General features: G+C 36.8%; 3 protein-coding genes across 3 annotated transcripts; 1 reads left to right on the top strand and 2 right to left on the bottom strand.

The window, feature by feature from the left end:
* Positions 1-4,260: 4,260 nt before the first annotated feature.
* On the bottom strand, positions 4,261-6,243 carry LOC125680140 (uncharacterized). The gene is made up of 3 exons (XM_048919585.1): positions 6,081-6,243; positions 5,822-5,978; positions 4,261-5,464 (listed from the first exon to the last, which is right to left on the bottom strand). The coding sequence occupies exons 1-3, from the start codon at positions 6,241-6,243 to the stop codon at positions 4,261-4,263; spliced, it is 1,524 nt and encodes a 507-aa protein (XP_048775542.1).
* Positions 6,244-16,505: 10,262 nt separating this feature from the next.
* Positions 16,506-19,687, top strand: LOC125681809 (temptin-like). Its single transcript, XM_048922037.2, has 3 exons — positions 16,506-16,767; positions 17,140-17,290; positions 19,479-19,687. The coding sequence occupies exons 1-3, from the start codon at positions 16,594-16,596 to the stop codon at positions 19,571-19,573; spliced, it is 420 nt and encodes a 139-aa protein (XP_048777994.1). The 5' UTR covers positions 16,506-16,593; the 3' UTR covers positions 19,574-19,687.
* A 747-nt stretch (positions 19,688-20,434) lies between these two features.
* On the bottom strand, positions 20,435-23,294 carry LOC125680535 (uncharacterized). The gene is made up of 2 exons (XM_048920206.2): positions 22,721-23,294; positions 20,435-21,509 (listed from the first exon to the last, which is right to left on the bottom strand). The coding sequence occupies exons 1-2, from the start codon at positions 23,187-23,189 to the stop codon at positions 21,067-21,069; spliced, it is 912 nt and encodes a 303-aa protein (XP_048776163.1). The 5' UTR covers positions 23,190-23,294; the 3' UTR covers positions 20,435-21,066.
* Positions 23,295-27,364: the final 4,070 nt, after the last annotated feature.

The following is a 27,364-nucleotide window of genomic DNA, read 5'->3' as shown; positions in this document are numbered from 1 at the left end:
ATTCTAGAAAACGTGTAGATGCCGGTCTTATTTAGTGAGACTTTCCCCATAGTGAGAAGACACCCCATCCCTATAGCACCGGAACTTGATGGCGCGACCTTTATTCTAACAGGGCGGCACACATGTAGGGGGTGTCATCATGCACATCCATTGGAATCGGGAAAGTTTCATAAACAATTGTCAGGAAAATTTAAAAACTTTCTTTATGGATTGTGAAATAGACTTTAGTGTTCTTTTTTTTTTTTTTTTTTTTTTAAATCCAAACGATTAATGTTACGGAGTCTAATCCATCCATTTATGAATCGCTGCATGACAACATTTTTCACGCTTGTAAGGAGTGACAGTTGTTGATAGCCTGGAAAAAATATTTTGTTATTCATATCTCAAAATGGATATCGTTTGCGAAGTTGCACTGACCTTTTAAAACGAAAAACGTATATGACATTAGGGACCGGTCAATATTTATTGGGGGGGGGGGGGGGGGACCGGTGCAAAATGCAATAGGACACACATTTATTTTGACTTACATACTGATAGGACGCCAACTTTTTTATTTTCAACACTGATAGGACAGCTTTTTTTCCAAGTACATTGTATTTCAAATTTATAATTCAACTACCTCTTAAACAATAATACTGAATTGTGTGCATGCTTTATTTCATGTCCAAGTTGAATATACTAGAGACAATTTGAAATACAATACTGGACCTTTGAATTTTTTTTAAATATTAAAACAAGTAATTAAAAGTAACAAAATTAAAACTAAAGTCTAAACACATCTTTAACAATTTGATAGTTTGCCATTACAACCTACTGTATCATTGGGTCAAATGCTCTCTTAATTGTTTCATACAGAGTGTTTGGCCGTTCTTGGCACATTGATTTTGACTACGGATAACTCCGTTTACCCGATCAAGATATATGGCTCATGGAAGGTGTGACCGGTCGACAGGGGATACTTACTCCTCCTAGGCACCTGATCCCACCCCAGGTGTGTCCAGGGGACCTTGTTTGCCCAGCTCTATATTTTGTATTGATTATAGCAGTTATGATATTGATCACGTACATGAGGCAACAATTCAGTAAAAGAGTAATTTAAAACTATGCAAAATATAGCACTTTAGACAACAATTTAACAAAAAGAAAAAATAAGATGAAAATAATGAGATCCGTAGCTTCACTAAACAAATTACTGACCAAACATGAGAATTTAAACGATAGTTTCTCAGGAGCTTGAATCCCTCAGTTGATATAACTGGAGAAACAAATTTTAATTGATAGGTTTGAAGAATTAATCATGTGTGTGTGTGTGTGTGTGTGTGTGTGTATGTATGTATGTATATATATATATATATCCAAATTGTGTTTTTTAACTTTGTGTACTGTTTATTCTATTTCTTTTAATATATATATATATATATATATATATATATATATATATATATATATACACATACATATATATATATATATGATTAATTCTTCAAAATTATCAATTAAAATTTGTTTCTCCAGCATTATATATATATATATATATATATATATATATATATATATATATATATATATATATATATATACACACACACACACAAAGCACTAAAATGACCAACGACACGAAAAACCAGTCCCTTTAAATAATACTTAAAATGAAATATGTGCAGGTTTCAAGACCTCTTTTGATTTTATTTTAACCTAGGATATTAAGGATGTATGCTACAACAGAGAAAGTTGATGTAGATGAAAAGTGGAGGATACATGTATGTACAACAATATTTTGAAGTTGAAATTTTTCATATTTACTTTATTTTGTCAAAAAATACAGTTTTAGTATAAGGTAATCTGAAAAAAATTTAAAACCCCTGCTGGACTCGAACCTGCCAGTCGGTATTCTAACCTTCTGATCTACTCGTCTAGGTATTTAAATGGAAAAGGAAAAGTCCAATATTGCTGATATCGATTTTTTCATCCATGTTTTTAAAGTGATTGTGACGATGTAGAGTATTAAGTTTCTGTCAGAAATGCATGTCTACGTTCCTCGTATTACATTACTATTTTTAAAAGGATTTGATGATAAAATCAATGCAAAGCGACACAACTCAATATCACAAGAGTAGAAGAGAGCCTAGTATTTCTATTCTAAAAAGAGACCAAAAAAAATAAAGTAAAGAAAACTGTAAAATTTTAATATACATATATCTTTCTTGACTGTAAAACTACATTCATGTCAATTATTATGCAAAATATTTTCTTTTGGCACGGTTGGAATATATTTAAAGTATAACGACTTTCAACGTTAATGTCCGATCTATGATACGGTATTATATTATGATACTATAATATAATAATTTTGGGCTCGATCTTTTGTCCTGCAATGTCTTTTACTTTTAATATGATAAACATTGTATGTTGTTGTAGTTTTCATTTGTGAATCTCTCTCTCTCTCTCTCTCTCTCTCTCTCTCTCTCTCTCTCTCTCTCTCTCTCTCTCTCTCTCTGTGCGTGTGTGTGTTACGGTTGATTAATTAATAAATCGACGAAAATGACAATACAATTAGAAATTTTAAACCGCAATAAAGCCAAAAAAGTACATGTTATTACAGTCACCCGACGGACCCTATATTTTCGCCCCGGTCCTAAAAATTTTAATCGGAAAATATATTAATTTTCCGGAAAAATCTCCCTCCGGAACAGAAGCCCCAATTACTACACTCTATAAAAAAAAAAGTGGCGACTTCCGCCATTGGGGCTTCAGTGAAAACGGCTATTGTTTTATATCTGACCTTCAAAGAATGTGCTCGCCTGAAAGAGATGCATTATTCCAAAAGTCCATGGCATTTACAGATACTTTCAACCAATATCATGACTTCAGTGCAAAGGACCCGCTGGGATCCGGTCCTCAGATCAGAACCCCTTGCTTGTCGTAAACTGAGGCCCCGAGTCACAGCAGCTCTGACACGATAAAGACCCCTCCCCGATCAAAGGCCGTAAGCGCCTAAATCTAAATTTTTAGTATTAAAATTTGTATTTGTTAAATAAATACTTACCTTTATAAATTTAGATATTCACCTGCTTGCAGTCTTGTATCGGAAAAAAACCATGTAAACAAAAAAGCACCCTTCGTGACCCGCCACCTCTGACATGCTCAGAACCCAACATCCGGTATCATCTATTCTTTGACATAAAACAAAAAATTAGAAGGGGGATGAAGGGGAGGTGGGTTGGGACCTCTGATTTATAAAGGTAAGTATTTATTTAACAAATACAAATTTTAATACTAAAAATTTAGAATTTATCACAATAAATACGTTACCTTTATAAATTTAGATAAGCAGAATTCAAAGTAGAGCTGAATCCCCCTGAGATTGGCAACGAGGAGGAAAAACCACTTTTTGAGCTGAAACTAGAGGTCCAAGCGAGAACAAACTGTCACTATGAAGAGGCACAGACCTAAGATAATGGTTATAAAAGGTACTATCAGACCTCCAATAACCAGCTGACATGATTTCCGACATAGAGGAGGAATTGAAAATAGCCCAGGAGCAAGACAAGGCTCTAATTTCATGCGCCTGAACTTGAACACGAGACAAGGCTTCTGGAGATGAAGATTGGTAAGCCATCTTAACAGTCTGACAAAGCCAAGTAAAAATAGTCTTAGCCGAAATATCACTTAGACCTTTCTTAATGGGAATGAAAAGTCTAGTAGAACCAGAAGGTCTGAGCGTTGACGAAACAGAAATATATTTCTGAAGTGTACGCACTGGACATAAATCCTGATTACCTAATGATTTAGGTAGAGCAGGAATAACAATAGGTCCAGACCCTTTGTCTGATAACTGATTCTTGGCTAAGAAAGATGGATCTGTCAACAGAGTAACTGAAGAATTATCTGCAGAAAATCTGAGACAAGAATCTGCAATGGAGAAAGCATGAATCTCACTCCTTCTACGACCAGAAGCTAAAGCTAATAAAAAACAGCACTTCAAGGTCAAAAACTTAAAAGGAGCTAAAAATAAAGGTTCAAAAGGAGGAAATTGTAAAGTCCTAAGAACCAAAGCTACATGTAAATTCCAGGATGGAACCAACCTACGTTGTCTAGGTCGTTCCAAACAAAAATTCTTGACCATGAGGGACAAGAACTCATTCTTCCCAAAATCAGGACCTCCTGACAAAGCTATAGTTCTAGATAAAGCTGAACGATAGCCCTTAATAGTAGAGGGAGAGAAGCCTTTGTCTTCAAACAGATAGACTAAAAACTCAGCTAACTGTTGGACAGTAACTGCGAGAGGATCAATTTCTTTTGAACAACACCAAGAACAGAAGATGTTCCACTTAGAGTCATAAATTGCTCCTGTAGATTTTCTGACCGAACTAGAGATACGTTTGGCTGCTCTGTCAGAAAAGCCATTCTGTCTGAGAGATTCCCTGACAGTAACCATGCGTGTAGATGGAGGTTGGAAAGATTCTGATGAACTTTCCTGCCTTTGAATTGAGACAAAAGATCTTTCCTGAGAGGAAGAAGAATTGGTCTCGCACAACACAGTTGAAGAAGATCTGGAAACCACGATTGTTTTAGCCATGCTGGAGCAATAAGAATGGTCTTGCAAATTTCTACCCTGATTTTGTGTAGAATCTTGGGAAGGAGGCGAAAAGGAGGAAACATGTAAGAAAACATCCCCTTCCAATCGAAAGACATTGCATCCACTGCTAAAGCTTTGTTGTCTGGAATCGGAGAGACAAACGTTGGCAGTTTGCAATTCAGATACGTAACAAAGAGGTCTATATGAGGACGATCCCACTTGAGACAGATCTCCTGAAAGACTGCTGGATGTAACTCCCATTCTGTATTCACTGGATGCAGTGACCTTGAGAGAGCATCCACTACTAGATTCAGATTGCCAGGAACATGCCTGACTGACAAGCGAATTCCCAGGGAACGGCAAAACAACAGAATTTCTTTGCACAGAAGGTAAAGAGACTGAGAATGTGTGCCGCCCTGATTCTGCAGATAAGCAACTACTGTTGTATTGTCTGTGGCTATCATCAGAGATTGACCCTGAACAAATTGGGAAAGGTGTTTCAATGCCAGAAGAACAGCCCGCATCTCCAGTAAATTGATGTGTTCTGTCAATTGGAGACCGGACCATAGACCTGATGCCTCTCTGCCTTCCAGGGTAGCTCCCCAGCCTGTCAGAGAAGCATCTGTAAACAGGGTCATAGAAGGAACTGGGGGGTCTAGCGAGCAACCTATCATAACATTCTCTCTCACTGACCACCACAGAAGATGAGGATGCAATCTGGGAAGAATGGGAATAACAGCTTCCCACTGTTGTGAGGCTGGTACCCAAAATTCCAGAAGATACCACTGAATGGGACGGATATGAAGACGACCTAAAGGTACTATTCCATCAGAGAAATCAGAAAACCTATCAGCTGTAGAAACTGGCGAGCTGAAGCATGTTTGGCTGAAAGTAGTTGATCCAACAGATACTGAAGCTTGAGAAATTTCTCCTCTGGAGGAAGAACTATACCAAGATCTGTTCGAAAGTGTTCCCCTAGGAAAATGAAACTCTGACTGGGAACTATCTCTGACTTTTCCCAAGAAATAAGGAAACCCAGATTCAACAGAAGATGAATAACTCGATGAGTATGTTGATGAAGAAGGTTGAAAGAAAAATTCTTGATCAGAGAATCGTCTAGATATGTATGGATGAAAATGGACTGGGAGTGTAGATACGCAACCACTGTTTGAAAAAATTTTGTGAACACTAGAGGAGCAGTAGATAGGCCAAAAGGCATTGCCCTGAAGGCATATACCTTGCCCTCTCAGACAAGACGAAGAAACTTCCGATAAGCCGGAGCTATAGGGACATGAAAGTAAGCATCCGTCAGATCTAAAGAAGACGTCCACATCCCTGTATGGGGAGAGGTTCTGATCGACCTGTTGGTCTCCATTTTGAAATGTGGAATCACCAGATACTGATTCAGAAAAGAGAGGTCCAACACAGGTCTCATTTGTCCATTCTTTTTGGGTACAATAAAGAGACGAGAGTAGAACCCCCAACCTAGAGGTGGACTTACTTCTTCCAATACATTCTTTTGGAGAAGTAAAGACACTTCCTCTTGCAACAACAGATTTTTCCGCGGGTCTCTGGTCATAGAAAATTCCAGAGGAACCGCAGAGAGAGGAGACTGTTCTCGAAATTGAAGCTCTAAACCCCTCCGTAGCACAGAAAGAACCCATTTGTCCGAAATGAGACGGGACCAACGAGGAAGAAAAAGAGAGAGGCGTCCTCCCACAGGAAGATGAGGAAAGGGAAACCCTACTTCCTCGAAAAGAGTGGTTTGTGTTACAGGAGGGGGAGGCATCAAAACTGAGATTTCTTACCCTTGGCTACTTTGGGTTTTTTATTATTAGATCCAGAAGCCGATGGGAAAGAACGATGCTCATTACTACTCTTAAGATTACGTGAACCTTGCAGAGAAGAACCAGATTTAGCAGAACCTTGCGACTTACTTCTAGAAGCATCTGATTTAGAAGAACAAGAAACACGCCTAGAACTACCATTGTTGAGTTGTACATCCACTTTAACAGTAGGAGGTTCTTTGTGTAATTCCTCTTGTAATTTGCGTAAAGAGATGCCAAATAACTGCTCTTTATGAAGAGGAGAAAAAAGTAGGTTGTCTTTAAGAAACTCAGAGACGTTAGATTTTTGAAGAATCTCTTGTCTCCTGGCTAAAGAAAAATTGGCAATAGTGCCAAGATTCAAGAGCTGAGAAGTGCAAAGACATCTATCTACTTGGAGAAGAAAAGAACGAACATCATCAAATTCTTCGCCCTTGTCTTTAAGAGAGGCACCTGCAGCAGCAAGAAAGTGCTCCACATACTGTAAAGCTGCGGCAACACCCCGAAGATTGTTCTCCGACCTAGAATAAGAAGTCTGAGATAACTTGACACCCTCAGAAGACTTAGCACCAAGAAGATTGGAAAAAGACTTATCAAAAACAGGTTGAGATTTTCCCAAGGAAACATCATGAATATCAAAATACTTCATTCTAACCTTACCAGGGAAAGAAGATGTACTAAAAGCCAGATTTTGTCTAACTAAATTGGAGGCCTTATTGGAGGCCATCTGATCGTCGACAAGATGAGAATTAATGGAAGCCAATGCAGATTTAAAATGACTAGACTCGGGAAAAGAAGCATACGACTTAGAAGAATCTCTCACAAGACCAGAGCAGGACTGAAAATCAGAAGGTTTGTGAGAATTCCTGGGAGGAGAAACTAAAGAATCGGGACCTGACAATTCTCTACGAATTGCGTAAACTTTAGCTTTAAGAGAGAGATTCTCTACAGGAAGCTGATCCTGAGAAAGCCCACCTTCATGAACTGAATGAACAGGAGAAAGGCAACTATCACTGAGAAAAGATGCCTCCTGACTACTGGGAGCCAAAGACAATGAGTCATCCTCCTCGTCCGCTTTATTATCAAAAGCGGGCCGAGGGGTGACAAGAGCAGCCCCAGGAACAGTGGGGGACGTAGTTGATTTGCTTTCATTCAAATCGAGCCTACGTTCCACTGTCTTGAATTTTGAAGAAAGAGAAGCCTCAAGATTCTGAATAGAGGAAACCAAACACTTAATCTCGTCCTTATTGGAGGACTCAATTAAGTTTGGTTTACAAATAAAACCTTGACCTGACCACACAGGTTGAGTCGAGTAGGGATAAGGTGGCACAGGATACATGGGATGAGGAAATCTAGCTGGCCACCTAGACCGATAAAACGTATCCCTACGGTTACTCGAAGGAAAACTCTCCGGGCGAGAACTAACCACCGGACTACAAGGAGGTCGAGTAATGGTAGAGGTAACTCTAAGTTGACCTACCGAAGTAACCGGGGTAGGAGAAATTCTTGGGGAATCCATGACATGCCCATAAGAGAGAAAAGGGTCAGATTCAATGGGACCAAAACTTCTAGAATCAACAGAGTCCCAGTACTCACCCTCTACAGCAATAAAAGGTAATTTAACATTTTCACCTTCATTCGCCATATTGCTTAATAATGTAATATCAAAAACTACCATGCAATACTTAGTCAAAAACAGCAAGTAGAAAAAATTCTTTTCCTCCTCGAGAAAAACGTGACTGCACTCCATAACGGCGGAAAAGAAAAGATGATACCGGATGTTGGGTTCTGAGCATGTCAGAGGTGGCGGGTCACGAAGGGTGCTTTTTTGTTTACATGGTTTTTTTCCGATACAAGACTGCAAGCAGGTGAATATCTAAATTTATAAAGGTAACGTATTTATTGTGATAAATTTGTGTAGCCCTTCTCCGACAATGGCAACGTCTCCATAGGAGTGAAAATTCTCGGGTGACACGTTATTGCGGTTCCAATCTTTAAAGAGATTCACACCTGAGATTGGGAGTAATATGTCAATTTTTTTTAGAAGTGTATTTTTTATTTCTACATTGAAGGAGAATTAGGAAATTAAAAAGAAAAATGGGGTCACAATGCGTTCAATTCTACAAATCAATTGATTTGTAAAAAGCCAATGAATCACAACACTTGAATCATCTAAAGTCTATGTTCGAAGACTTTGAGAAAAGGGACGCCAACTAAAATCCAACAAGTGTCACTTACTTCAGAATAGTGTTCGTTACCTTGGATACCTGATTACGATCAGGGGTCACACTAATGATCTGCAGACACTACAGCTGTAAACACGTGACAAGATACCACAGACTGCTGGAGATTTCCTTCAACTGATGGGATTCATGGGCTTCTACAGAGGACAATCCCCGAATACACGTATCGACACTTCGCCACGAGTTACGTCTCTTTGCGGGATCAGCCAAAGGTCAATCGGTGAAAAACCAAGTTTTCCTTCTTTACCTTACCAAATGCAAGACGTTGTTACTTTGAATTTTAGCTAATTATTAAGTTTTCATACAAGTTAATGGGTTGCCCCAGTCTGGGGCATTATTGTAGTTGACTGCAATTGATGGAAAAATAACAGATGTCAAAGCTACAGATGAGAAAATTACAAAGGCCAAAGTAGGGAAATACGATTTTTAACCGGGAGATGGACAAGGGACGTAACTTGTGCGAAGTGTTGATACGTGTATTGTCAAGGAGGGCCAAACCACTCTATGATCTGCTTAAGGTGGGATCAGGCTCCAAGGCGGAAAGAAAAATTAACTCGACCAAGAGAAAGGGTCAGAACTCCAATATACCTGTTAAATGGAGTGATGAGCACCAAATACTGGAAGATCTCATTGACTTGCTGGCTTCTTTTCCCAGAATGGCATACCCCAAGTTTGATAACCGTATAGGTTGCATATTGACGCATGTTAAAAGGGCCTTGGCGCCATCCTATACCAATGTCAATCATCTACATGGGAAGTTGAAAGTGATTGAATATGGGTCAAGGCCACTAACTCCTGTGGAAAACAGTTACTCTATGCACTCGGGCAAGATAGAGTTTCTAGCATTGAAGCGGGGTGCAACAGAACGTTTTCGAGATTATCTCTACTATGCACCCTACTTTGATGTCTACAGTGATTACGATCCCCTACAATATGTATTTACTGCAGCTAAGTTACATATAACACGCCTTAGATGGTTTCCATGCTTGCCAATTTCAACTTCAAAATTCACTACAAACCAGGGCGCCAGAACGGTGATGCCTTTAGACATTGAGAACTATACCAAACAATGCACAGAGGAGAACTATACCAAACAATACACAGAGGAGAACTATACCAAACAATACACAGAGGAGAACTATACCAAACAATGCACAGAGGAGAACTATACCAAGCAATACACAGAGGAGAACTATACCAAACAATACACAGAGGAGAACTATACCAAGCAATACACAGAGGAGAACTATACCAAGCAATACACAGAGGAGAACTATACCAAGCAATACACAGAGGAGAACTATACCAAGCAATACACAGAGGAGAACTATACCAAGCAATACACAGAGGAGAACTAATACCAAGCAATACACAGAGGAGAACTATACCAAGCAATACACAGAGGAGAACTATACCAAACAATACACAGAGGAGAACTATACCAAGCAATACACAGAGGAGAACTATACCAAGCAATATACAGAGGAGAACTATACCAAACAATACACAGAGGAGAACTATACCAAACAATGCACAGAGGAGAACTATACCAAACAATACACAGAGGAGAACTATACCAAGCAATACACAGAGGAGAACTATACCAAACAATACACAGAGGAGAACTATACCAAGCAATACACAGAGGAGAACTATACCAAAAAATACACAGAGGAGAACTATACCAAACAATACACAGAGGAGAACTATACCAAACAATACACAGAGGAGAACTATACCAAGCAATACACAGAGGAGAACTATACCAAACAATGCACAGAGGAGAACTATACCAAACAATGCACAGAGGAGAACTATACCAAGCAATGCACAGAGGAGAAATATACCAAACAATGCACAGAGGAGAACTATACCAAACAATGCACAGAGGAGAACTATACCAAACAATACACAGAGGAGAACTATACCAAACAATACACAGAGGAGAACTATACCAAGCAATACACAGAGGAGAACTATACCAAACAATACACAGAGGAGAACTATACCAAGCAATACACAGAGGAGAACTATACCAAACAATACACAGAGGAGAACTATACCAAACAATGCACAGAGGAGAACTATACCAAACAATACACAGAGGAGAACTATACCAAGCAATACACAGAGGAGAACTATACCAAACAATGCACAGAGGAGAACTATACCAAACAATGCACAGAGGAGAACTATACCAAGCAATGCACAGAGGAGAACTATACCAAGCAATGCACAGAGGAGAAATATACCAAACAATGCACAGAGGAGAACTATACCATACAATGCACAGAGGAGAACTATACCAAGCAATACACAGAGGAGAACTATACCAAACAATACACAGAGGAGTGTTCTCAAGCTATGATTGATATGCAATTGTTGGCTGTGACTATGAGGAAGGATGAGTCTGCTAGCCAAACAATGTTAGCAAAGTAGCCAGACAATGTTAGCAAAGTAGTCAGACAATGTTAGCAAAGTAGCCAGACAATGTTAGCAAAGTAGCCAAACAATGCTAGCAAAGTAGTCAGACAATGTTAACAAAGTAGTCAGACAATGTTAACAAAGTAGTCAGACAATGTTAGCAAAGTAGCCAAACAATGCTAGCAAAGTAGTCAGACAATGTTAACAAAGTAGTCAGACAATGTTAGCAAAGTAGCCAAACAATGCTAGCAAAGTAGTCAGACAATGTTAGCAAAGTAGTCAGACAATGTTAACAAAGTAGTCAGACAATGTTAGCAAAGTAACCAAACAATGCTAGCAAAGTAGTCAGACAATGTTAGCAAAGTAACCAGACAATGTTAGCAAAGTAGCCAGACAATGTTAACAAAGTAGTCAGACAATGTTAACAAAGTAGCCAGACAATGTTAGCAAAGTAGTCAGACAATGTTAGCAAAGTAGTCAGACAATGTTAGCAAAGTAGCCAGACAATGTTAGCAAAGTAGCCAGACAATGTTAGCAAAGTAGTCAGACAATGTTAGCAAAGTAGTCAGACAATGTTAACAAAGTAGTCAGACAATGTTAGCAAAGTAGTCAGACAATGTTAACAAAGTAGTCAGACAATGTTAGCAAAGTAGCCAAACAATGCTAGCAAAGTAGTCAGACAATGTTAGCAAAGTAGTCAGACAATGTTAGCAAAGTAGCCAGACACTGTTAGCAAAGTAGCCAGACACTGTTAGCAAAGAATCCAGACACTTTTTGTACAACATTTCGAGTAAATCAATTTAATTAAACATTTTTTTTAAGAATCGGTTTTCTGTTTGGAAAACATATCAACCAAATTTAATGAATTACAACATTTGAACTAGTTCAAAGTCCCAACTACTTGTATCATAAATCATAAAACTGGAATAATGTCTCCTGAACTATTTAATGAAGGGCTTTTTTTGTATATAGATTCTTTAAAGGACACATCACATGTTTCTAAACTTTTTAATTTTTTCAGCAAAATTAATTCATTTCATGCCTAAATCTACTTTACATGTGTTTTAAATGACCTTATCATTTCGTGAAGTTTGACCTTGTGACCTTGACCTTAGATGTAGACCTTTTTGTTTTAGATCTCTGACCTCTTTGATATCTCCTGAACTATTTAAGGTACATGTAGATCTGTCATTTTTTTATGACAAGACCTTTCATTTTATGTTATGGCCTTTGACCTTGTGACTTTGGAATTTGACCTACTTTTAAGAAAACGTAATCTGCTAAATATCCTCGAAACTATTCAAAGTAGGGCTTTCATATTTTGTATGTAGATTCTATATGAGAAAACTTTGTGATACAATCGTATTTGATCTTGTGATCTTGACCTTTAAAAAAAACTACACCTCATCAATATCTCCTGAATTATTTAATGTAAAGCTTAAATATTTTGTGTATATGAAATATAATTATCAAACGTTGTTTCAACGAGTGCTATAACGAGTTTTCTTTCACCGTGGTGTAATGTCCTAATAAAGAATTACCTTATAAGACGTGACCCACTTTCAAGGTAAAACTTTCGAAACCTTGTGGGAGAGAAAGCCTGACTTTGACCTAAATAATTCATTACAACAAATAAATAAATACATTTATTATTATAAATCAGATTGGCAAAATACTTCATCAGGACATTTCATTGATTATCGGGACATTACACTCTTCGCTTTTCCTGAAAGCGATAAAATGGGCATCAAAATAGATTTTTGTACTTTTTTCTTTTGTAATGTCCTTAATAATAATAAAACAAGTTATAAGAAACAACAGCCATTACAATACAAAGTTTATTTCCTTATTGATATTACTTTATATCCCATCGAGTTAATCAGGACATCACACTTATCAGGACATCACACTAATCAGGACATCACACTTATCAGGACATCACACTAATCGGGACATTACACTTATCAGGACATTACACTAATCGGGACATTACACTTATCAGGACATTAGACCACGCCGTATTCTTTGCAGTGGACTGCCTCGTTAGTAAGCTAGCTCTTCTAGTCTCTGTCCAATCGTAACTACTCGGGTATTTCCGTAACCACAAATGAATTTTATTTTAATCACACACTTTAATTAAGCAACGGTGAACGTGTTCAGGTCCCTGCATGTAGCAAAAGATTTTTTTATGTGATTGAAATGAAGAACTGATTAAGGGGTCAAAGGTTACGGAAAGGCAGGAAAAAGTGGAAAGACCTCTAATTGTTCGTGAACAATTAGGATTACTAGTCACCATTGAAATGGGCATGGAGAGGGTGAAATGGGGATGATTAACTTCTAAAACATATGAAAAGCTAATGGGGGGGGGGGGGGGGGGGGACTACTTGAAGTTTTTTGAAATGCTGTGAACATTATCTAGCCAAATTAGTAATAAAAAAAAATTTAAAATTACACTTAAATAATCGAATTTTTTTCTCTGTTTCGTTCCTTAGAAGTTATGTTGCCATGAATGCAGATATTTTATCTTAATCATTATACTTCTAGATTATATGCATGGGGGAAAACTTGTATTAGACTGATTGCTATAATATTAGAATTCGATTGTTTTTAGCTCTTCTGAGCCGAAGGATCAAAGAGCTAATGCTATGGCCATTTGTGCGGTATCATTGGCCCAAGGGCTTTCATACATACTAAATAGAGGGATATGACCCTTTAACAAGGGGAGATAATCAGGAAAATACAAACAAAAGTAGTGGTTGCTAAAAAATCTTCTTCTCAAGAACCACTGGGCAGATTATCACCAAACTTACACATAAGGATGAGGATATGTTGTAGATTAAAAATTGTTCAAGGCATTACCCTGGGGCAAGGGGCGTGGTCTCAAGGTCACTTCAAAGTTGACCTAAATTTATATTTCCTTAAATCTTTGATATTTTAGTCATTATAAGGACTAGGATCATCAAATTTTGACAGTTGATGCATCTTAGGACCTTGTGTCAAGTTGTCTCAAAAGTAGGTCACGGTGACCTACTTTTTGAATTTTGCAGGTATTTATTTTAAAATTAATTTTGATGCATATCTTGGACACTTTGAAGCCTATGATCATCAAAACTTGTCAGTTGGTGGATCATGGGACCTTGAAATGCGTCAACTGAAAAATAGGTCACCGTGACCTACTTTCTGAATTTTATGGCTTATCATTTAGAGATATATTTTAAGTTGTTATTTCAAATACCGAGAGGTTTAGAATCATCAAATCTTGTAAGTTGATGCATCTTGAGGCCTTGAAACATATTTATAAAAAAGTAGGTCACCGTGACCTACTTTTTGAATTTTGCAGATATTCAAATTTCACATTTTCAATTTTAGATGCATATTTTGGGCACTGTAAAACCTAGGATCATCAAACTTTGTCAGTTGATGCGTCTTCAGTCTTCGGTTTGTGTCGACCAAAAAGTAGGTCACCGTGACCTACTTTTGGTATTTGACAGCTAAATTACTATATTTCAGACACTATTTGACCTACAATCATCAAACTTTGTCAGTTGATGCATCTTGAGTCTTCGGAGTGTATCGACCAAAAAGTAGGTCACTGTGACCTACTTTTGGCATTTGACAGTTATATTTATATATTTCAATCACTAATTGACCTACAATCATCAAACTATGATAGTTGATGCATCTTGAGTCTACGGAGTGTGTCGACCAAAAAGTAGGTCACCTTGACCTACTTTTGGAATTTGACGGCTAAATTTATATATTTCAGATACTATTTGAAATACAGTCATCAAACTTTGTCAGTTGATGGGTCTTGCATGTTCGAAGGGTTTCGACCAAAAAGTAGGTCACCTTGACCTACTTTTGGAATTGGACGGCTATATTTATATATTTCAGATACTATTTGACCTACAGTCATCAAACTTTGTCAGTTGTTGGGTCTTGCATGTTCGAAGGGTTTCGACCAAAAAGTAGGTCAACTTGACCTACTTTTGGAATTGGACGGCTATATTTATATAATTCAGATACTATTTGACCTACAGTCATCAAACTTTGTCAGTTGTTGGGTCTTGCATGTTTGAAAGGTGTTGACAAAAAAGTAGGTCACCTTGACCTACTTTTGGAATTTGACGGCTATATTTATATATTTCCGATACTATTTGACCTACAGTCATCAAACTTTGTCAGTTGATGGGTCTTGCATGTTCGGAGTTCGCTGACCAAAAAGTAGGTCATCATGACCTACGATTGGAATTTGACAGCTATATTTCAATATTCAGATACCAATTGGCTTAAAATCATCAAACTTTGTCAGTTGATATTTCTTGGGTTCTCAAAATGTGTAAACCAAAAAGTAGGTCACATTGACCTACTTTTTTTAAATTCTTAGGATTTAACTAAAGATTTAGAATACTAAGAGGCTAAGAATAGAAATGATGGGGTTGTACAATTTATCAGAAGAGCGATTCTAGGCCCTTGGGCCTCTTGTTTAAAAATTAGATTCATTGATATACCGTGAAGAAATGCGATGTTCAGGTTGCATTTGAAGTGATTAAAGTCATCTGGGAAAATTTTGTAAATGTTACATAATATTTTATTCCATGTGTGACACCAGTCGTATGGAGAAGGTCTCCTCTATCCTCGGCTCTAAAGTCCTAGTGATAAACCGCGGTTCGGTTCCATGTTTTAGAAGAGTAAATCCGCCAAAAAACCATGCAGAAAACCAAATATCGTCCAAAAGGGTAGTCACAAGACAAGAATTTTCTGTTGCTTATTATTTTCTTCATGTGTTGAAGTCAGAATATCGTCCTAAAATTGTCCAACCTCGCATCTATTTTTAGTAACAGCTCATTTGCATATTCGTAGCAATTCATGAATAATCTATGAGGAATATATTCACATTGTGGTTGACTCTGGAATAATTAAATTTTTACAATGAATTTATTTTTGAAACCAAAACGTTTTAGAAGAATTGAATATCAATGTTCTTAATATAACCAAAAACAGTTTTTAGATGAGTTTTGTCAAAATTAAGAGTGAAAAATTGAAAAGCAATTTTCTTAGCCAAAGACGTTATATGCAATGAAATACAGTTTGAAAAATATGCAAATTGTTTCCCTTATGGCGCTACGCTGTGTAGAATCTTTTAATATAATCCTCCAACTACAAAATCTTGATATTCTCCGTATCAGTGACGAATAGTCCGATGTGCTATTGAAAATTGTTTTCCTTTCGATTTAAAAATACGTGATTTAGGTTCTAGAATTATACATTTATATGAATTCTGCATAGCAACATACCTAGCAACACATGGTCATGAATATGTTAAATAAAATTACACTACTACCAAAATGAAAGTAAGTACATGTGATGTCAAATTATGCTGAAATACTTTATAGTAAATAAGATAAGAATAATCAGCTTATATTTGGACGATGGAAATTTAACATCTGCCGGACACTGCTGACCAGGTCATATCGCCCCTATCTCGACACCAGCGGTCAATGCTGATTTCGCTCGGACTATGAAGGTTGTCATAATTTGCGCTCTCGTTCCTCTCCTTGCAGCGGCGCCGTTTTACAGGGGCATGTTCCCCAACGGGTACAATGTACCCAACCCCTGCGCGAACGACCTCTGGCAGGCAGTGGGTCATATGGATCCTTACCACCATACCATGGAGAAAAACCAATTTGGAAAAGTGAGCTAGCTCTCTCTCCTTTACTAAGGTTATCGAATTCAATATATTACAAAATGCTGAAATTTTTGGTTTGACATTGACGATGGGTTTGTATTTTTGTCAAACATTTTGTTTTATGCTCTACTTTTATTGGTGTTTAAATTTGATAATAAATTCAAACGATCCAATCTGTAAGTATATATGATGAAAAGAAAATCCCCGGGGGATCTACCCCATGTAATTTTTTAACAAGGAATCCAACCTCTATGAGAATTTACAGCTGAAAGTACATTGAAATAGGCGAATGAATGCCCATTTTTTAACCAATTCGGGGTGGGGGGGGGGGGTGTCGGGTACCGATCGCACCTGAATAATGTTCTTCTTACTCCACAGGATTTCGCGGCAGCTGGACACACGTGGACCCATGCTCTCTGTATGAAGGATTCTGACGGAGACGGTAGGACGAACGGAGAGGAGCTGGGTGACCCTGGTTGTAAATGGAATGTCGGCGACAAACCCGCTGACGTTGCACGAGGACAGCCCGGTAATTATACATATCGCTGTATTCTCGTCATTGGTCATGCATGTCGTTTGGTAAAATGAAGACCATGAAACTGATATCTGTCCTTAATTTCTTTCTTTTAAAAGAAGAGTTATACAACCAACTAGTGCAAAGATATGCTTTTCATCGAACTTGAATTTTAGCATATAAATTCTTGTATCATTACAAATTACTAAGATCTACGAGTTAGTAAACGACAAATATATTTATCACACTTTAGCCTTTCGGCGGACGCCAGCAGTCTCTCACCAGAGGGCGTATTACGCTACGCGACATCTCTGCCAACGTCTAAATGTCAAGATTTTTGGCAAAACTTATTTTTAACAATTGCATCATCAATCATAAATTTACAAGATTTAGTTTTAAGCTTTAAATCTTAAAGTAGATTTACAAAAACAACGAATTCCTTGATTATTCTACTATTATTGAATGAATGAATATTTATATAAAACCTTTTAATTCGCTCTCATATTTACCATCTTCTGCTTTTGTAAAATTCAGACAATTAAGTGTTTTATTTGCACAGATATGGTCATTACAGTTTGATATGCTAAGTTAGTTTTAGTACATTTTGATATGCTTTTTAGACGTTGATAGAGGTATTAGTGGAGCATTAGCGGGAACGATAACTCTGGGTAGAGAACAATTATTTCCGACATCCGCTTCACAACCGGAAGTTCCGAGTTCGATTTTCGATCCCAGCGCTGTGTCTAATCTAACCCATAGGTAGTGACAGTGCAAGTCATGTCTATGGAGCGCCAAATTAACATAAACTCAAATAATTGAAGATATCTTCAATTATTTGAAGATATCATCAATTCATTTGATACGTACAACAATTTAATTAAAGATCTCTTCTAATAATTAATTATATATATCTTCAATTCTGAATTATTGCGCGTATTAATTGAATTGATGATAGCATTAATTCTTCAACTGAACTGATGCGCGCTTTAATTGAATTAATGATCTCTTCAAATGAATTAATGATATCAACAATTGAATTGATGCGCGCTACAATTCAATTGAAGAGAGCAATAATTGATATAATGCACGCATTAAATCAATTGATGAGAGCAATAATTGAATTTATGCGCGCATTAATTCATTTGATGAGAGCAATAATTGATTTAATGCGCGCATTAATTCAGTTATTGCTCTCTTCAATTGAATTAATGATATCTTTAATTCATTTGAAGAGAGCAATAATTCTTTTAGAGAGAGCAACTATATAATTAAAGATATCTTCAATTCAACATATCTACAATTGAATTAATGATCTCTTTAATTGAATTGTTGCTCTTTTTAAAAGAATATTTCCTGCGCGCATCAATTGAATTGAAGAGAGCAATAATTGAATTAATGCGCGCATTAAATCAATTATTGCTCTCATTAATTCAATTGATGCGCGCATTAATTTAATTATTGCTCTCTTCAATTCAATTGATGCACGCATTAATTCATTTGATGAGAGCAATAATTGATTTAATGCGCACACTAATTCAATTAAAGAGAGCAATAATTGAATTGATGATATCTTCAAATAATTAAAGATATCTTCAATTATTTGAGTTTATGTTAATTTGGCGCTCCATACAAGTCAAGGGTCTTTTGCATCTGAATTTAGTTAAACGAATAGTAAAGTTAATCGTGTCGAATTTTTAAAAAAAAAAAAATCATAATGAGTCTAAATGACTCGTACACGTCATTTCCTGTAAATAATAACAATTCAACATGGCTCTTGGTGTAACTTTTGGCGAACATGCAATCACTTCGGAGTTGAGAATCTTTTTTTATAATATTAGACAGGAATAAGATGAGTTGAGATGAAAAACAAATCACCAACACGAGTTATATACAGTGTAATAATCTCTATTTCTTTAAAAACGGAAGTCCCGTGTCACGGTAGGCATTGGCACGATAAAGAACCCTCACTGCTACAGGCCTGAGTGCTATGCATAGATCTGCTCTCTCTCTCTCTCTCTCTCTCTCTCTCTCTCTCTCTCCATTCATGCTTCATTGTTACACGTAATGCGCTAATAATTCTTGCCTTTGACTGCCTACATCTCGCATTTTGACAATTTGCTTAAGATATTTTACAGCCTCTTTTCAACACATAATTTTAAAGTAAATATTTAACTCGATCCTAATGCCGAGACTACTTCCACAGGAATCTGTGAGCCCGTCGGATCGCACGCTTGTCGTGGACAGAACTTCACATGCGGAACCCATCATCGTGTGAATCTAAAGACTTTGAATTTATAATTCATATAATTTACTTATTTATTTGTATGTATATGCTGCAGGCTCTGTTATTTTCTTACATGTATACTGTATCGATGGAACATTTTGTATGAATAAATGTTTGTTTGGAACTTTCTTGATATTGCGTTTGACGTGCTTTCTTTTGTTAAAAGTGTGGGTTATCTGTACATAACCCACACCTTTCTTCAAATCCCGCCCACATGCTCGAAAGAAAAAAACAACAACATCACTGTCCACTGTATGAAGTTCCTTCAGATCAAAATTGCACATATCAAACACGGATAACTGACTCGGACTAAGTTCTCCAAATACATTATAGATATTCGCAATGAATCTCACTTAAACCTTGATACAAGATAATATCGTCAATGGTTTCGTCCCAACGACTTTCTATTTCCACATTCTCCTCAAGTCGAGAAACACGTGTACGTAGAAATACGGGTAGCATTTATAAAGAGTTTTATAAAAGACCCAGTCACGTGATAAGTATGCGTTTGAGAGATAAACTTGTTTAGCGGACAGGGTGAATCAGACTTGTGTTTCTTTTATGGTTTCGCATCTTACAATTCTTAATTTTTTCTCTCTTATGTTTCACCTTTTTTAAAAATCTATTTTATATACATGTAAATGTTTTTCCGGCCAATTTAGTCAAAATATGTATTAGAATGAAGGATATCAAATAGGATTTTCAAAAGAGTAACCACCATCATCAGTTGAATATATTGCTAAATTTTTAAACAGAAAAATGCATGAATATGGGTTCTAAGAATTTTATTTGAATTTTTAAATTTCAATTCTTAAAGCCAATGCCGGTAATAAAAGTCAGAGAATGCGTAGATGTTAAATAAAAATATCAAAACCAACAGTCCAAACATTTATATGCACTTTAAAAACGGCTTTTAAAAAACAATTAATGAACATACATTTTTCGGTGATAGAAAGTCAGTATGATAGAAATATATGGTGTACAAAGTGTAATTTAAATACATAACAATTGGCATCATATTGTAAACAGGCGACCGCGCTTCCGAAAGCTATAATAAAATATAACGAATAATAGTAAACTATGATACAAGTCACTTACCCCATATAATATTGTTGATTATGTGCAGATACCCGATGGGCGTGGTCATAATGACCACACCCATCGGGTATCTGCACATAACCAACAATATCATATGGGGTAACTACTGCTTAAACTCCTTCGACAAACAGAATGACAGGATTACGTAATTCATTTACATAAAGCACATGGGGTGTGTGGATTTATATAAATCTTTAAATATTCAATTCAAGATTATAATCAACATATAATCTTGTTTTATGTACATCACTATTGAATTCATACGAATGCATAGGTGACCTTTGTCTTTTCAATGAGCCCTCGATGCGCCAATGCAACGGTACAGTCTTCCTACTACAGCACAATACAATTATCATGTAAATTTTAACTCGACCATATAAAATGCTTAATATTAATGAAAGTGCAGAAATTAGAACAATTTTTCAATTTCGTGGGATGAGACCTTCCCCACCCCTGCTAAACATTTGTTACACAGATTGTCGCCCCATCTTTCGTTCTTGTGGTACAGACTGCAATGGGTCTCCGCCTCTTTCAGGCGTTTTCTGATCTTCCTGCCAGCGTCTTCGTACAACCGTAAACGTTTATGGAAGATGGAAGACGTAATGTCATTGGATAATTCCGAAAATCCGGGAACATTCTCTAGATTTTCCGAAGAGGTCCGAGATGCTAAGTCAGTCGACAGCTTTTGAAGTTCCTCTAGTCCATAGTTGATGGAGAGTGTGAGAATTTCAATTATTTTATCACTTGAACAATTGTTTTGAAGCTGTAAAGTTAGGAAGGCCACGCATCTGTCACGAAGCGATTTCACCTCAAACTCCTCCGCCAAGTGAAGCATTAAATTCACATTGTCATCTGTAATATAAATCACAAACTCCAAAACTTATCTTCTTCAATGAATAACATCCTGTGCCTTAATCATAGGAGGACAAGGTGTAATTGTGAAACACTGATGCTCCCATATGACCAAAGTCCAAGGTCAAGGTCATTAGGTAAAAAACAATTACGAAAAGAATGGTCTTGTGACAAGGAATACACATGTGATATATGAAGGCCCTAGCACTGGCCGTTCAAAACTTATAGCCAAGGTTAAAGTTTTCAAAAGTAAGTCAAACTCCAAGGTCGTGAGGTCAAAAATTTTGATATCAAAGAAAGGTATTGTCAAAAGGAATACACATGTGAAATATGACACTTTATGGCCAAGGTTCAATTTTTTTCGGACAGACAGACGGACAGACCATAATCTGTACGTCCCCGAATCTCCGATGACGGGATATAAAAAGCACCCTCTCACCTCCTTGTAATATATTATAAACCAACGTCTGAGTGAGTTGACCTATAACAATGTAGACTATATCACATTGGTCACCTCAAGCATGCGCTCTTGAGGGTCCAGTTAAACGTTAAAATATATTACTGATAATTTGATTATATCCGGATAGCCTAAAAATCAATGGTTTTCTCAATTCAATGACACCAATCAAATGAAAAATAGCTTAACCATTTAAATTACAGACTGCAGATAATCTGAAGGCAAAACAATATCTATTATTTAAATGTTCTTTTTAAATCAACTAATATTAAAATACAAATGTTTTTACGTTTTTCAAACAACTTGACAATTAGAGCTGCCAGGCCTTTTATCACAGGTTTACATAAATACATTAAAAGATTAAATGCGACCAGTAAATAAACATAAAGGTATTTCTGTAATATCCCTGCATTGTGTACAACATTTGTCGACCGACTATTTATTTTGACTTTGCTAACGTTCACATGAATGTTAAAAGTCTATCGGCATGCAAAGGATGAACCTAGTCATTAGAAGACAAAAACGTTGACAAAATGATAAGAACGCCGAATGAAAGCATTCTTTTCTTGTATGTATCCCAAATTTTGTCCAAATACATAATGTTCAACTTTTTTTTTTTACAACTGTAGACACCGCATAGAAACTGTCATACAAACCCGATATTGGTTTTAACTTGTCTGAATAAATGCATTCCTTTTTTGTCTTTCGAAGTTTAAAACAATTATAGATTCTGAACAGAAACTGCCATACAAACCTGATATTGGCTTTAAATTATCGGGATAAATGCATTCTAGAAACTCCAGAATATCCGAGTATTTCTTGCCGGGAAGTGGTATTTCTACGATGGCCTGCTCTTTGGAACGTTTGTCAAACACCTCCTTAAGGACCGGGGACACAATGGACAAGAGGATGCGGGACACATACAGAGGTTTCCCTTCCACGGACAACCGCAGATCGGACGTGTCGTTCGCCTGAAAGAATGTCCGAGCGGAACGCCTCGCCTTCTCTGATCGGCACTGGACATTGGACGCCCTCCTTTCACGTGGACTATCTCCAAAATCGTCGTCTGTCCGCCTCGTTGTGAAGTCCTCCCAGCCGTGCTCTCTATAACACGTGTCTGCGTCTAAACTAAGTATCTTTTGTTCCACAAACTCTCGGTTTTTGTCCAAATATAGTCTTCCTTCTTTGAATATTTCCTCCGTGGAGTTCTGAGGATTCTCCATTCTCGCCGCGTAGCCCAGTCTGCTACATTTAAATTACCCGTGAGAGGAGCGCGGAGCCGTGTAAATGGTTGTCAGATATAACGATCTCTGTAAAAATAAGACAGCAGCTTCTATTCAATATATGGCATGGGTGATTTGAATGGGTATGTTTGTAAAGGCAAGAAAGAATGGGACACACGATCAATTAGTCGGATCAGCTGTTATCGTGATATCTTTAAGATATCGACACGACAACCAACATTCTGCGACCTTTGTGAACATCAACAACAAATCTCTGCTACTATATTAACGTTACATTGTTTTTTGTCCTCTGACATTTATATCTATGAATGATTCTTTTTACAATAAATTCTTGTGTACCAAACTCCGTACAGGTATATAGTCCAGTGGAATTTTAAACAATATCATCATCTTCATTCAAACAACAGAAACGGGGTGACGTGTGCTCCTCTGTGTAGGTGGCTTCGTGTTGTCTTTGTTTACAATTTGTTGTTGTAAACGTTTAAGTATTATGGATGAGATGGATTTGAGATTTGCGGAAAATGCACCACAAGTCCAACGACCATCAAATTATCATGTATTTTACAACTTTCTTTAATCATTTGAAGATATCTCCAAATAGTTAGAAAGACCGTCAATTCCAGTCAGAGACATTGTATATGTTTTAATTTATATCCTGAATTGAGCAATATTTCTACCATAATGTTGCGCGCGTCAATTGAATCGATGAGGGCAGTAATTGATTTGATGCGCGCATCAATTATTGCTCTCATAAATTAAATTGTTGCGCACATTAATTCAATCATTGCGCATAATAATGAATTGATATATTTTCAAATACAAGTATAATATGGCCACACTTCTGAAGGATAAGAACAGATACAGAGGGTGTGTGAGATGGGTAGGAGGATAATATGGTCACTTCTGGAGGATAAGAACAGATACAGAGGGCGTGTGAGATGGGTAGGAGGATAATATGGTCACTTCTGGAGGATAAGAACAGATACAGAGGGCGTGTGAGATGGGTGGGAGGGTATGACTACAATAGGGTAAAAGTTACTACAAAGTCATTTTTCATTCTTCCTGGGTGTTACAGAACAAAATCTGAGTGAGTGTACAAAAATTAACATTAGCTCTGAAGAGCTTCCCGACTATGTATATTTATGAACGTTCTTGAGTACTAGTTTCATGCAAAGCATTGATTCAGTATAACATCAAAACGTAAATGAATAATTTGCAAGCATCCACAACTACAACAGATTGAAGTTTGTTCAAATCATGGCTCCTATTAGGGGTAGGATGGGACCAAATCATGGCTCCCATGAGGGGTAGGATGGGACCAAATCATGGCTCCCATGAGAGGTAGGATGGGACCTCAATAGAGGATCAAAGTTTTACATAAGATTATATGAGAGAAAATCAGGAAATCAAAATCTTATTCTCCAGAGTAGCAGGACCAGGCGTGTTAAGGTTAACCATGTGTGAGCATCCGCAGTTAGTGAAGATTCATGTTTGTGTAAGTCGATGCCTCGGAGGTAGGTTTCAGCTACAGTTTTACATGTTAAAAAAAAACAGAAATGTTTTCAAGAATAGGTGGACATGTAGCATGCAATCATCTTTAGGTGCAGTGCAAATTCAAGTTCGTTTGAATCATGGCCCAGATAGACAGGGGATCGAAATTTTACATTATATAAATCTTTCAAAATCTCCTCAAAAACCACGGGTTATAAAATTATATGTACATTTATGACTATTTTTCATTGTAATTTTACTTGATGAAGGCTATACCACATGATTATTAAAAACACATTAGTAGATTTAGAATGTCTTCGCATAATCTTGCCATTGAGAGTGGACGTCATTTTAATGTAGCAAGAAATAACCGCTATTGTAAACTTTGTAATTTAGATATTGAGGATGAATTTCATTTTATTTTTAAATGTCCTTGCTTTATTGAATTGCGCAGGAAATAATTATATCAAGAGTTATTATTGGAAAAAACCATCTGTTTTTAAACTTATACAATTATTAAGAGTAGAAAATTTCAAAGAGTTGTGTAATTTGGGGAAATATCTTTACTGTGCCTTTAATTTACGTAATGATTTACTTTTATAGCATTCTCGGTCTATACATTCACATCAATATTATGTAACATACCATATGATGTCATGCCATGCCATACAATACAATTGTTAACTTGTTTATTATTTTTGTAAACATGTATGCCATAAGACGTATGTCTTCAGCAGCAATAAAGAATATATATATTGTGTCTCATCATATTGATATACGGTCATTCCCATATTTCATCAACCATGCCCCCAAATAGAGATTCGAAGTTTTACATGAGAATATATACAGGGTATTTCTTTTTCAAAAATCTTTTCGAGAGTATGATGGCCACACTAACTCATGTTAATTTGCAAATATTCCCAGGTTGTAAAGATTCGAGTTTTGTTGTTACTTTCTTCAGTAGAAAGACAGGGCCTAAGTGACTGAGGTGAGCGTTGTGGTCCATTTTTGGGGGGTTTTTTGTTTGTTGTTTTTGAATGGATCAAAGCACAATAAGATGTAGTTAAGTTTGAACATATTACTGGTACTTGAATTCCATTTTAGTATGTTGTAATTGCATACAGGCCACTCCCTGGTTCTCCGGTACAGTTCCATGAGACACTGCACAGTGCTTCCCTACCTAATTCTAATTCCAGTATTATTTATGTTCCATCGTAATTGATCAGCATTTTGTAAAGTACTAGTAATAATCGTAAAGTACTAGTAAAATCGTAAAGAACTAGTAATAATTGTAAAGTACTAGTAATAACTTCCAATAATTTAAAACTTTTTTTCTTCTTCATATTTACGCATTTCTTATTCGATGCCTTCCATTCCCAGTGTGACAGGTTTACTTGCAGAACACGGCACTGATGGGGGTAACAGCCATACCGTCTCTACGTGTCCATCTATACGCCAATCCGTCCTCGTATAAAAAAAATGAATAAAAAGTACCGAAAGTGTCCAAAATGTAGAATTTGAAATCGAAGCCAAAGTGTTCGTTCCCATTTTAGTCCAAAGCGTTTCGTTCTCGATGAGAACCGTTTGATCCCAATCTCAAAGCATGCCGTTTCCGATCAGAACAGTTCTGTTCTCGCCGAGGACTGTTCAGCATTCGTTCCCCAAACAAACCCCGTTCGTTCCCAGACCGTTCAGCGTTTGTTCACTGTGTAGTAGTACGCTTCAGCGTTTGTTCACTGTTCCACTGGTCTCCTAGTACGCTTCAGGGTCAGCTACTATGCATGTTATAGCCCATCTTCGCTAGCCAAGGGTCTACGATCCAAGCGGAGCGGATTAAAAAAAAAACATTGGCTTGTGAAGATGGTCATACCCAAACCTTTGTGTATTTTGTTTATCAGATTGTATTTTTTCCTAGCAAATGCCCCTCATTTGTTTAGGGCGGATGATACGACAAATTATAGACATGTTTCTTTTCTAAACTGTGTTGCAAAAGTCATGGAGCGGGTCATGTTTAAGTATAGCGTACCATTTCTTTCACGATGAGACCCTTTTTATATCAATACTGGTACCAAGCTGCCATGGTCTCTCAACAGTGTATTAAGTGTTGGAAACATATGATAATGTTTTAAAATCTATAGATGACGGTAAATCATGTTGTTTGATATTTTGCAATCTTTCTAAAGCATTTTATAGGGTCTGGCACATAGGATTACTGTTCAAGGGAGTAACGGCGAATTATCATATGGTTTAAAAGTTATTGAGAAGATAGAACACAGAGAGTTTTACATTGGGAATCGGTCTCTTCTGTAAAACACTTACCTGCAGGTAACTAGCTGTTCTTGGTCCTTTGCTATTTTTGATATACATTGTATATTGATGATGTTGCACAGACAAAATACTCGCTTTTTGCATATTATACGCCGATGATAATTCTATACAACATTCTTTTGATAAGTTAGAAACGATTGAACGCTATTTTATTAATGATCCTATTCAACTTCAAATTAGCACAAACATTTGGGTACATGTATTATTTTTCTCTCAAGATTTAAATCGGTCACATTATATCAACTCATTACTTGTCAATGCCAACAAAAAAACTGGGGATTATGAAAAAATATTAATTCAAATCTAATCGAAAAACATTGTGTCACTGATGTACA

Source organism: Ostrea edulis, chromosome 2 (genome assembly GCF_947568905.1).
Source record: "Ostrea edulis chromosome 2, xbOstEdul1.1, whole genome shotgun sequence".
Classification (NCBI taxonomy): domain Eukaryota; kingdom Metazoa; phylum Mollusca; class Bivalvia; order Ostreida; family Ostreidae; genus Ostrea; species Ostrea edulis.
The sequence above is the reverse complement of the archived record's forward strand: the minus strand, read 5'-3'. Positions and strand labels throughout refer to the sequence as shown.